General features: G+C 40.6%; 1 protein-coding gene across 2 annotated transcripts in view; it reads right to left on the bottom strand.

Moving 5' to 3' along the window:
- LDB3 (LIM domain binding 3) overlaps window positions 1–13952 on the bottom strand; it is a 291111-nt gene that overhangs the window by 151506 nt on the left and 125653 nt on the right. For both annotated transcript variants that reach the window (XM_077259320.1, XM_077259319.1), the window contains exon 4: window positions 9642–9717. In XM_077259320.1, the coding sequence (XP_077115435.1) occupies window positions 9642–9717 (76 nt within the window). The remainder of the gene's footprint in view (window positions 1–9641; window positions 9718–13952) is intronic.

The following is a 13952-nucleotide window of genomic DNA, read 5'->3' as shown; positions in this document are numbered from 1 at the left end:
GGTGGAAAAAGCAATCTGTTATTTCTAAAGTGGAAGTGCATTCATTCATAACGGAACGAATGTATACAAGTGCACATAGTCCAGATGTTTCATTTTATTGTAATGGTTTGGCAGCAGTAATTCCCATTTCCAGCACATAGTCAAGTAAGTATAGGAATCCATTACCAGATTCCACTATATGAAGACCGGTGGGTGTTGTCGTAAACCCAGAACACTTGTGTTCCTCATATAGAAGCACTACAACTGCATTTTTAATGGAGCGAGGATGTCAATTTAAGAACATGTAGGACAATTCAATAGTGTTGTTGTGTGTACCAGGAAAACAATGGTCAGAAGCAGCATGGTGGCTCAGTGGTTAGCACTTTTCAAATCCCACCAATGACAATGTCTGCAAGAAGTTTGTATGTTCTTCCCGTGTTTTCCTGGGTTTCCTCCGGGCTCTCCGGATTCCTCCAATAACTCCAAAGTCATACTGTTAGGGAATATAGACTGTGAGCCCCACTGGGACAGTGAGTGATGGCACTGCAGAATATGTTGGTACTATATAAGAAAATGAAGTAAATCTGAAATAAATGCACAACTGCATACGAATGGTGATTTTGAAAAAATCAAGGTTAAGGATCTCATGGATCACATCCTGAGAGCTGACAAAGAAGGCCCTCTGTGTTGGGTGGTGAATATTCTCCCTAGATCCACACCTTAAGCAGAAGTTTAGGTGTTAAAAGGAATTCAAGATGACAATTGCTGCCACTTATAATGATACTTTTTAAAGAAAATGATCAATGAAGATCACCAATAAATGGTGGCCACAATGACTGGAGACTGTAAATGGGCAATTTACAGAGGCAATGTCTTTTTTGTTTTTGCCAATCAGTTATTGTTATGGAAAACTATGTCTGACCAGACACTTCTAGTGCTGGCGCTACACAGGAAATGTAGTATGACATGACAGCTATTCACATGGCCAACAATGTAACACAAGTCCCTGAGTAGGTGACACTCTCTGAGATGGAACCTCCTCCATGATTTTCATATGCCCCATCAGTGCGCATGGACAGGATTTGTCTTTTACCAAAGAACTACTCTAAGGTTTTATGACTACTAAGAATTAAGGCCTAGGAAAATTGTAACCCTACCATAGTAAGATAAATCGGAGGAACAAAATAAGTAGGAAAACACGTTCACGATTCAGGTAAAGAGTAACCATCATCATTTATAGTTCATAGATCAATAGCACACATGCAAAGAAGCACATTTGTAATATATCTTATCAGATAAGTCTGCTCCCTTCTCCTCCTGGACCGATCCTTCAATTTCACTTCAGGGGTACAATGAGATAGGAGAGGACAGTAGAACTTACTCAGCACCAACTGTAGATGAATTTATGAGCACTACCTGCCTTCTCCCGTCTCAGTAATGGGAGAATCTGTATTCACTGAAGACACAATTTACCGGTAGATTGAGAATTTAGAGAATGAATGATCAGTCCAGAAGGAGAAAGGAGCAGCTTTCTTTAAAAAGATATATTACAAAGTTTCTTTTTTCATGGCTATAACTTATGAATAATAATAATACATTTTTAAATAATAATAATAATAATAATAATAATAATAAATTAAATGATGGTTACTCCTTAAGTTTTCTTTTAATTCCACATATTATTAGAGAAAATATATGTCAGCATTTAGGGTATGTGCACACGTTGCGGATTTTGCTGCGGATTTTTCCACAGCGGATTTTGAAAATCCGCAGTGCAAAACCACTGCGGTTTTCACTGCGGATTTTCATGCGGTTTCTTCTGCGGATTCCTCTGCGGGTTTTCAACTGCACGTTCCTATTGGTGCAGGTTGAAAACCGCTGCGGAATCCGCAGAAAGAAGTGACATGCTACTTCTTTTTTTCCGCAGCGTTTCCGCGCGGAATTTTCTGCAGCATGTGCACTGCGGTTTTTGTTTTCCATTGGTTAACATTGTACTGTATACCGCATGGAAAACTGCTGCGGATCCGCAGCGTCAAATCCGCTGCAGATCCGCAGCAAAATCCGCAACGTGTGCACATAGCCTTAATAAATGTGATCACCCATGACCAAAAAGGTAACTTTCTGGAAGTATTATGTGTTCATTTCTAGCATGTCGTCTTCACTAAGTGGTGATCCCGTCCAGTTATATGAGCTTCAGCATTCTGTTCTATTACAGGCCAATGACGTGAGCACTCTTGTATGCAGAGAATTTACAGTGAGGGTACACCGGTATAGGCATCCCCCACTGCTCGGGAGACAAGACGCTCATCATGAAATTAATACTAAGCGCAGGTTGGGGGTGATTTTAGCAAGTAGAAATCTAGGAAACTGTCTAGGCCCCCTTTACGACAAAACCCCCAATGATGGATGGGGAACCCCACAAGCACACTGAGACCACCCAGTATTATCAAGCAGTTTATGCTGATGGTATTTGTAAATTTGATTGCAGTATTATATGGGAACTTTGAGGAAGAATTATGTGCGCACTGTGTAGGTTGGTATTTGTCTTGCTAAATCCTCATATACACGGCAGCACTTAGTAACGCTTTGCTTTGATGCCCCAAGGATCCAGGAGGAAGCTACCGCTGTTCCATACTGCTCATGCCTGAGTGACTAAAAGTCTTGCTCCAGTATATATACACAGACACCAACAGTTGTCATATCTGCCATGAATCAGTGCAAAAAACCTTCTAGGGCTAAATTCATCAACGTTTGTTAAAGTGATGGAAAAATGGAGCAAATAATGCACTTTCACATTGTGATTTAATTACTAATGAAATATAAAAGTTCCCCAAGTCCGCGTAGACTAACTTCACTAAGAAACATTTGTGATTGCAGTTCAATATTGTTACATGTCTCAAGTTGTAAGATTACAGGGAGCAGAAGCATGGGCAGGGGTTTGGTTATAAGGGGCTTGATAATATGAACATACAGTCGCGTCTTCAGGCACCATGTTATAGAGCCGGAGGAGCTGAGCAGATTGATATATTGTATATGTTTTGTGAGAAATGATTCTGTATAACCTGCGGTTTCACTATTTAATCCTCTGCTCTTCCTGGGGTTTTTGGTCTAGTGGGCGGTCCTATCAGTGACTGACAGCTACCTCTATATTCAACCTTATACCGAAAAAGCCCACTTGACCCAAAATCCCAGAAAGAGCAGAGGCTTAAATGATAAAAACTCATGTAATACCGAATCGTATCTCACAAAGCTATATATCAATCTACTTAACTCCTTCTGCTCTATAACATGGTGCCTGTCAATTGGATGACAGTTTCATGGTGACAGGTTCGCTTTACATGTTAACACGAATGGCCTGCGTTATCTGCCCCAATGTCTGCCTGGAGAGGACATTATGGACTCTGATGGTATAAAATTGCAAGTCTGAAAAGGAAAAAACGGACTTTGTTGTGACCACAAAGAGTCATGATTTTAATTGCCAGGAAAAGGTGATTCCAGGAAGCAAAGAACTTCAATCACACATGATATCTAAGGTTTCCAGTGGAGTTAGGCTGCAATTTTAGGAACAAAAATGTGCAATCAAAATTCAATTTTTAGAAAATGCTCTAAAGTTCACTTTTTGTATATTAAGTTACATAAGTTGATGAATTATGCCAGGAATAGTCAGTTCAGTGCTATAAAACCACCCAAATGTAATATTGTATAGTATTAGATAGTGTAATCATGGTAAAACTTTACGGGAAGCTTCTGTTACGTACCCTCTAAGAAGACCTCCTCCTGACGCCCTTCCTTTGAGACTCAAATTATGCATCTCAGTCATTTCATTAAGAGTCTCTGCTGAATAAAGCCCAATGGGATTGTTATATAGTCTTTTCTTAGCGGGGCTAAACTGACTGTTGGTATTGTTCTCATCATTGACTACACCATCAGGCTTGGGATATAAGCTACGCCTGACAGAAGACGTTTCGGAAGCAATGGAATGAGACGACATGGATCTAAGAGGTGATGGCTTTACAAAAGAGTTGCTATGTGCATGATGGATCTCTTGCTTGTTGAAGTGGCCTGACATTGTCCCATTAGTGGTCACACCACCACTCAGAGGCATAGCAGTGTTAGACAGAGCACTGAGGACTGTTCTGCCATTAATTTCCAAAGCGTGGTCCTGTAGCACACATGCAGGCCAAGAGAGAAGAACACAGTAATCAGAGGAACATGCAGAAGAGGCAAATCTGTCATAACAACGTTTAGATGCAACAACATTGACAGCAATCAATTCATAACCCAAATTCAAGATGTTGGCTTTTGCAAGCAAGACATGTTTAGCACGGGCATGATGTTCTACTTTTTAAAGCAGCTTTTTTATTGTGTTAATTTTGCGTTAGAATCAGATTATTGAACACAGTTCTGACAGTGTACTGTTCACATGGAGTGATAGATCCTGCATTCATTGAGATGACTTTTCCAGCCTCCCTTCTGGCTATGCTATGCCTCTTCAGATCTGTTATGAATGATCCATTTTGGCTGTCGGACATTTTTCACTGAATAATTTGACGAAAATAGAAGTGAGCACGGAGTCAGCAGGTTATCACACCCCAAACTATTTATACATGCATGTAGCTCTTGCAAAGACAAGTCCAGTTATACCTTCATATGGCCAGTCCATTCCTGACGCTGAAAAATTACTGTTTGAATTAATATGCAAATGATGAAGATCTGAAGCCTCTGTCACTCCAGCTCTATTCCTCACCCAGTGTTGAATCCTCCTGCTTGACTAATTGCTCATTTATCTGGATATCTGGAGGCATATAGCATAGAGAATGCTAATTAATAGGAGGAGGCAGAGCTGGGCATGGAATAGAGCTGGAGTGACAGAGGTATCAGATCTAAGATAGCAATTTGTATATAAAATTCAACGCTAATTTCTCAGTGATGGAGCAATGGACCAGCCATTTAAGTGTACTACTGGATTGGCTTTTGAGAGAGCTACTTGCGCATAGAAATACTTTGGAGTATGACAGACTCTCTTTAAATGGAGGTCAGGCTTGTGTAAGAGTAGGGAAAGTATTACAATATAAAATTACAATTATTCACCTGTTAAATCCCGCACTACTGACTGCAGCCACACTCTGACCTCAGCGGTCACATGTAGTCCGTGCAAGCATCACCGCTAAGGTCAGTAAATATCTGCAGTGGTCATCACTGCAGCAAATTAAACAAAAAGTTAGCTGTGAAACACTGGAGATACAGTGTCGACATGTTGGGGGATTTAACAGGTAATTATTGTTATACCGTATATTATTTTTATCTGCTCTTACACAATTAAAAAAACTCATGGACAACTCAGTTTGAGTGCATCTCCAGAGCTTCCCCCACCGGCATCTCCTGCCAGACACTTATATGTGGTGGCTAGAGAAATGCCCAGCAGATAGGGCAGAACAGATGTCAATGCAAAGCTAGTGCATGATCCTATGCAGAAGAGGCTTTTATCATTTCATCTTAATTTTGTTATCCAGTGTTTACTAGGCAGGACAATTAATGTTATATTTAATTATCTCCAATTCTTAGAGAGGCGACAATACCACATACGTGTATTTTTTATTGTTTAGATGGGTATATAGGTTGTTTCAAATGTTTTCCATTTGTTTTCTTTAATTCTACCAAGGGATTTTAAAGAGAATATATCATCAGAATTTTGCTATATAACCTGAGAGCAGCAATAGGGGCAGAGAACATGATTCCAGAGATGTATCACTTACTGGGCTGCTTGGTGCAGTTTTGATAGAATCCCTGTTTTCTCTGCTGTAGATGATGCTGAGCTCTGTATAACCCCGCCCACACATCTGATTGGCAGCTTCCTGTGTACACTGTGCATAGGCAGGAAGCTGCCAATCAGTGGTGAGGGAAAGGAGCAAAGTTCTAGATTTTTCTGCTTTGCTGATCAATAATGGAGACCCAGATCGTTAGACGATAGTGCTGTGATTTTTATTAATGGTTCTTAGCAACGAGTTTCGAAGTTATTCCAAACCTCTTCTTCAGGACATAGCCATATATACCGGCAGTGAGAAGCACGTATTTATATGAATTTCAAAAAATCAGGCGCCAAGAAGACACATGACATGTGAAATGTTCAGTTTATGCTGCTTTTTTCTAACAGTTCTAATAATAAAGAAAATGAACGTGCATAAAGATATAAAAGGAATACAATTGTGTGTCGGTCTATTTTTGTTATCATTTCTCTTTAAAAATATGATAAAAAATAACTATATTTATGTATTAAAAAATATATCATAAAGTAAACTTGAGCTCATGTTGTATTTATGTTGTGACGTCTGGTTGTCGGCTAGTTACATATACAGCCACTGAGAGCTGTTAAGGTTCGAAAACAAACTAATAGTGAATTAGTGAAAGTGATATAATAAAAAACTGATCTCCAACAATTGATTGAGCGTTTTAAATGAATTGCTGATGTGAATATTCTCTACTATGTCTGGGGTAGAGTGTGTGAACACCTTGGACATAGCAGCGCTCAGTGGCTCAGTGTGTAAGCAACCGACAACCAGACGTCACGGTATAAAACAACATCAGTTTGAATTCAGATTATTATATATTTTAATGTATATAATTGTTTGTTAATAATATTTGAAATGATAATAAAAGTAGCCCAACATTGACACACTTTTTTCTATTGTAATTTCATTCCTTCTTTTTATACTTGTCTATTTTCTTTATTATTAGAACTGTTAGAAAAAAAGCAGCAATCATTGAACTTTGACTTGTCGTGTCTTCTTGGCGCCCGTTCTTTCAAGCTCATGTGTATAAATACGTGCGCATCTCACTGCCTGTACACATGGATATGTCCCCAAGAAGAGGTTTGGAATAACTTTGAAACGCATTGACCAAGAACCATTAATCAAAATCTCAGCACTATCAGCTTATGATCTGGTGCGCCATTATTGATCAGCAGAGCAGAAAAGCCACAACTTAGCTCCTTTTACCTGCATTACTGGTTGGAAGACCCGTGGTTGTGCAGCAGCTGACTGTCTATGCTTTTACATGGCTGTGCGCTCACAACCTCATCAGGTCAGCATAACCATAATTATTAATTATGTCTTTTACTTGGATGCTATTTGTGCTTTTTTACTCCTAGTTTCTTAAGTAAGTAGTGGTGGGGGCAGGGTTACACTGATTAGCCTGACTGCAAGAGACAACTAGTCCTCTAGTGATAATCTCCCGCTGATTAATCACCAATATTATTGAAACTACAAAACATAGCCTAATAAGTGACAAATCCCTGGAATCAGGATCTCTACCCCTCTATTATGCTACTCGCAGATTAAATTGCAAAAACTTGCTAACAGATTCCCTTTAAGTAGTACCTGATTGCATGACTTATCCCTAGGAGGTATTAGGAGCACTTTATCAGCCCACAGCAGAGTGACTGACACCGCAGCATGTGCTTGGAGGAGTAGGGAATACACCGTTTTTTCTGTGAGTCTCTGTTTGACTATGTTAAAGGGGTTCTCTGTAAACAAGATAAAATGGTGTCCATGATATAATTCAAATTACAGCCCATCCACGCCACATCTCAGGACTGGCTGCAGACTGAGACGTGGCTGTTTACCACATAGTTCAGGTAGCAAGGAGCAGAGCTGTGATATGTGAAGGGGTGTATTTTCTCCTCACTGATCACAATGGACTTCTAAGCTCCAACTTTGTAGTTATTTTTCCTCTTTGTCAGTCTGACAGCTTTATAGCACTGCACTGACTGTGCAGAAACAGGAGGATGAAATTGGAGATAACCCTAGTTATGGTCCACGGGGAGAATATATATTTCTTCACATATCACAGCCCTGCTCCTGGCTGACTGAGGTGTGTGTGATATTGCTCTTGTCTGTTGAGTTCCCAGGAGTTGTATGTCTTCAGTCTGCAGCCCATCCTGACGCTTGACTAGGACAGGCTGCAGTTTGAGTTATATCACATATGCCATTTTTATCTAATTCTTGGAGAAACCCTTTAAATATAACTGCAAACAAGGGTCTGTTAAAATCTCATTGTCAAATATACTATTGTTCCAAGAACTTAGGGAAACTGAAATACTATTTTATGAGATTAATCACTGACCCAATTTATTAATTGGGCAAACAGGGATAAAGCCTAGGGGTAAATGTTACCTTTTGGCCCATACAGTTAAATTGTTGGACGTTAATGTTGTTTTTTTAAACTTAGAATTTGTAGTAAAAATTAAATTTGCTGTCATCTACTTCTGCTGCACCTACTCTTCGTACACTTGGCACTGTTATTGTACAGATTACAAAAGAATTGAGCAAAAATGGTTTGTAGGACCTTGGTATAGTGGCCACATCGGTGGTCTGTAGCCACCAGACCAGAGCCCTCGGAACCTCTTCATTTTGGCATCCCCAGCATCTTTTCTAATTAGCCAGCCCTGCTAATTAGTATTATCAGAAGAAAAGCTGGGGATGCTGGCAGGTAAGAGGAGGTTTACAGGGATCGGGACTGGATTACCATCATGGCTGCTGGATCAGGGTCCTGACAATATTTTTTAATTAATTAATCCTAGCTTCAATTCAATGCATGTAAATTCAGTTTAAATCACTACTGAGATACTTCAGGGCAAATTTGTATGAATGAGTAAGCATGCTGCAGGTTTACAAATTCACAGCATATTCTATCTGTTGCGGATCTTTTCACATTTCCCGTGTATTTTACACAATACAAAATCTGCATAGAAATCTGCAACAAAGTAACGCATGCAAATAATGGCTGACGGTTTTAGGCTATCTTCACAGGTTATGGCCCATGGCAGCATATAGGCTTTGATTAGGTAGGCTTACAGCATTTTAGGTATTAAAAAGAAGAGAAATGATAGTAGCACTAAATTAGGATTTACTATTTAAAGAGAACCTCTCATGGGTTTCGGGCTGCCCTTTTTTTTTTAACAAAAGAGTGCGCTGCCCCAGACTGGTGAATTTTCTATATATCACCTATTAACAAAAGTGGTCCCATGTGTCCATAATGTCCCCGACTTTCAAACAAAAATTGGGTTTGAATTTCTGGGTCGTTGGATTTGTCATGCACAGTGGGATCCTACAACCCTTGGCGGTAACTGCTTTAATGACGTTACCATTTATTAACCTCTTAGTAAAATCTGCATGTTGGGATCTAATAACTCAGATGTTTGGACCTGACTTTTCCTAGAAAGTCCTGTCCTTTAGTAGGACGTTAGGGTGCTGTAGGACCACTGTTGTTAGTATGTGATATGTAAAGAACTTACCAGTCTGAGGTTCCACACTGGTTCTCTTTAAATTATACTGTAATATTTTCCCAACATGGATATAGCTATAGAGCGTGCAGGGACAGCAGTCACACTTGGGCCATGGCACTTACAGGTGCCTAAAAGGCTCCTCTGCCACATATGAATGTGTGGGTTACATGATAACTGTGGGACTTTGCAACACAACTTGCATTAGAACCTTGGAGTTTCATATTATGCCAGCTGTGTATGTTTTTGCAGTTTTATGATTATTATTTTATTCTGTGCTGCATGGGCAACAAGCAGGCTTTTTATTGATTACAGAACTTATTATGCCTTTGGCAAAAGCCAAGGGTAAAAGCATTTATTACAAAATGAATGCAATCTGTACCTTCTGATGAGGGATTACTGGCATTGGAGAGTCCATTCGTGGAGTGGCAATGGGAACTGGTCCTGGACGTTTTGACCTATGAAGAGAACATTAAGGTAAATAAAAATGTTTGTGGTAATACCCGGGTAAATGTTGTACATGGTGTCAGCAGTTGGGTATACAATGGATATTTTCTCATTTTTTCCCATATGAAGTAAACAAAGGAAAGTAGAGATAGAGGCATATGAAGGGGGCAGATGTAGCCGCCTCTGCTCTCTGAAGGGCGATAGTGGCCACTATGCTGTATAAGAATACATAGATATTATAAATGGCACATTTAGGTGGGATGCCCTGTTAGAGATTTTGGGTTTACATTCTGGAAACTAGAACACTTGAAACTATAATATGGGTTATATTATTAAGTCATACAAAAACCACACGTAATATGACATAGTAAGATGAAAATGAGTGATACTTTTTATTCCTCTTAATTAAATTTAGACGTTTTCAACTAATTACCTATGCTAATTAACATAGCAAGCTGGGGCGGACATACCATTGGTGCAACCTGTGCGGCCGTACAGGGGCCCAAGAGGTAAGGGGGCCCATTTCTCACTCCAAAGCAAGTGCAATTTTGCATTTTTAGGAGTTCTCGGGCTGCAAAGGGCCCATATATTGTTCTTGCACAGGGGCCTTTTTCTGACTGTGTCCGCCAGTGACAAGGGTGCCCAAACTTTTACATGCCATTGTCTACCAATTTTCAGCTCTAGCAATCATTCCACCTTTCAGTGAAGAAATTGCTGTCCTTGCTGAGACTTCTCAAAAAATTGTCCCATCTCTAGCTCCTTATAGCACTTCCCAAATACATGCAACATATTATTTATTTCATGCTATTGTTTGTTATATTCTTGTATAGAAAATTTGGGAATTATGGTCACCTCTCAGCTTTCCTACTTACAATAATAAGTCTTGAGGGTTATTTTACCTTTGTTAGCTAAACCCTATATTTTGTGTTGAGAAAACACGGTAATTTCTAACATACAGTACTTTGGGCTCGATTAATTAAGACTGACTCTGTACACATCAGTCTAGATGAATCCATTAAGAGGGGCACAAAACTGATGTAAGCCTCTGCCAGAAATTTTTCTCCAGTCAGGGACTAGAGAACATTTGTGACATAAGTTACCCCAGTAATGTGGTGAAATTTTGATAACTTTGCATGGCGGGCCTTACAGACCCAGTTCCGCTCAATGGCCAAGACTGGTCTAAACAAGCCAAAAGTTGCAACATTTTTTACATAACTTCAAATTGCAAAAAATAAATGTGACATTTCAAGATGTTTTACTCCAGAATTCTGGCAAAAGCATTCTGATAAATCAGGTCCTTTCTTTTTCTTCCTCTCAAATTGCATCATACCTTTTTGTAATCAATGAATATAATAAGGCACAATCACTTGGAGTAGATACACGTGGTATTACAGTGTCAACAAAGTAGACAAGTGCAGCGCCTCAGAGTCCTGGTCGTTGCAGTACTGTGGCTCCGCCGCTAAGGGGGGCTATGGTACGTCTGATGGCACTGAAGGAGTTCACCTGACCAGGTATCACAGACACCAATACACTTCACAGTCTGGCCTCCAGGGGGAGCTAAGGGTGCTATGTATTAGGCCACTCCTCACAATCTGGTAAAACTGGGGGTTAGATAGGAAGTTAGACAGAAGCTGACTGGGTTGGAACCAGGCAACATCCTGTGGCAGAGGGTGTTGCAGGGGAAGATTCAGGGGGGTCCCTGTCAGGGGTGGGATCCTGACAGAGGCCTAGCTAACAGAAGAAACGTTACGGGACCGTGCCTGCACTTCATCGTGGCGGTACCCCAAGAAAGGACAAGAAACGAGGTTTATTGTGCTGAGTGAGAAACGAGATCAATGCAACAAGGAGAAACACCAGTAGGAGTCGTGCTGTAAGACGAGGCAACATCCTACTGAGGCGCGTAGCCGGTGGCCGGAAACGCCGAGGAAGTATTGAGCTCCAGGCCTTACTTCAAACCTACGGCAGGACAGTCAGTTATAGGCGGGCTGTCTCACTCAAATCACCTAAGAAGACATAGGGGGCAACATTTGGAGAGGGGCGACACTAGGGTCCCGGAAGAGCTCCGAGCCTACCCGTCATACGGGTGCGTCCTAGCCATATCATCTGGGGGGACGAAGAAGAACATCATAATCGAGTTGTGAGGGAACTTCAGAAACAGACACAACAGTTGTGGGGACTATCCCGTAAGACCACAACACACAAGCGCTAGAAGGTAGGCACAGATTTCTACCTGCAAAGGGAACTCTGGAGGTGCCATCGGACCGGCCGGACTCAGGTAGCCCGGTTAACCGTATTCCGGACTGAGGATCCTGAAGCCTTCAGTAAAGAGGTAAAGAGACTGCAACCTGGTGTCCTCGTTATTCACCGCGACCTGCACCACACCACAACAACATCACTCTCCACCTTCATTGGACGCCCCTCAGCAGGGTCACGGGCCGGGTCTAGCCACCGTGACAACCCCAGAACTGCGACAGAGAGGCCCGGTACCGGGTACCCCTCGGCCCTGCGGCAGTGGGGGCGCTCCACAAGACTTTACCAAATCTTATCCACAGGCTAAATTCACACAACCATATTAAAAAATGTCCAGAAAAAAAAGGACATTTTTTTTATCTGAATTTTCATCTGTATGGCATCTGATTTTCTACATCAGCAATAAATTAAATTTACAAGACTGAAAACAGTTTCTTATTAGTGATGAGCGAATATACTCGTTACTCGAGATTTCCCGAGCACGCTCGGGTGACCTCCGAGTATTTTTTAGTGCTCGGAGATTTAGTTTTCTTTGCCGCAGCTGGATGATTTACATCTGTTAGCCAGCTTGATTACCTGTGGAGATTCCTAGCAACCAGGCAACCCCCACATGTACTTATGCTGGCTAACAGATGTAAATCATTCAGCTGCGGCAATGAAAACTAAATCTCCGAGCACTAAAAAATACTCCTTAATACTAAAAAATATAGGACCCTCGAGCGTGCTCGGGAAATCTCGAGTAACGAGTATATTCGCTCATCACTATTTCTTATGTAATTAATGGCAATTTATCTGTAAAACTCAGGGATTTTTTATGGTTGATCCGTGTGGGATCCAATTTTTTCTCACTCCCGTAGACTTCAATAGACGAGTCTCATCCAAAATACAGAAGAGACTGGTGCTGCAATTTTTCCGTTTTACACAAATATTCAGTCTGTGTGAACAAACTATCATCTGAACAGCCCAACTGGCTGTGTAAATAATCTGCCTGGAAATTGACCTTGACATGTGCAATCTACAGAATGTCAACCTATGCTGTGGATCTTTTCCCCAAATGTCACTGTTTATGGTGTCTGCTGAAAATCTGCGTAAAAAATCTCCTTTAAAATCAAACAGATTTAGCCAGAAATGATGCTGGATATTCGCAATGTATTTTTTTCCAGATTGGATGTTTATTCACCCGAAAATGGATGAAAAGCTCTCCTTATCATGTGATGATAAACGTTGCGTTCACAACTGCACTAACACATGCAATAGCGCAGTAGCCCAGACTTGGGAAGGACAAGTTTACCATTATTACAATACAGTTAATACAGCCCTCGCTTGTAACCAGTATCAGACTGGTGTACCATGTGCCCACCAGTAACCAACTCCAGGGCCCCACTTTTCAACTCCATGCAAATGTGACATCCTCAATCACAAATTGATATAACAATGAACTGGGTAGATATGTTACCTTTGTCTGTACATAGTGAATCAAGTATATAGTGCCAAGTACTGCTCATATAAGAGGATGGTGGCTCACTCCTGCACAGGGGCCCACCGCAGGATTCTCCTGTGGGCCAGTCCATGCCTGCTTGTAACTATACCTGTTCCAATGTCATCGTCACATGAATATAGCCATAACATCTTTACATCTGTCATTGATGTGGCTGTTTTATGCAGAAACATTTTCTGGCGCTGTTTAGGTATGTATAAAAATTACTGTGTAACTTAGATTTTAATTTACAGCATAAATAGAGAAGAAAACTATTGTCAGATTTTTAAATTTCTTTATTTTTTTCATGCTTCATGCTGCTGAATGAATACATTGGAGCATTTTGGTTATATGGTTACCCAATAGCATATTTTTTAAGTTAAACTAAATAATGGTAGACGGCTTTATCTGACCAAGCAAAGTGAATATGATCATGTGTGATAAAAACGCTTTTGAACTGTGCATTATTTGGTGTGTTACGTTTTTATTTGTAGAGTCAAAGCTTTTTTTGTGCTGAAA

The sequence above is a fragment of the Ranitomeya variabilis genome, chromosome 4, assembly GCF_051348905.1.
Source record: "Ranitomeya variabilis isolate aRanVar5 chromosome 4, aRanVar5.hap1, whole genome shotgun sequence".
Lineage (NCBI taxonomy): Eukaryota > Metazoa > Chordata > Amphibia > Anura > Dendrobatidae > Ranitomeya > Ranitomeya variabilis.
The sequence above is the reverse complement of the archived record's forward strand: the minus strand, read 5'-3'. Positions and strand labels throughout refer to the sequence as shown.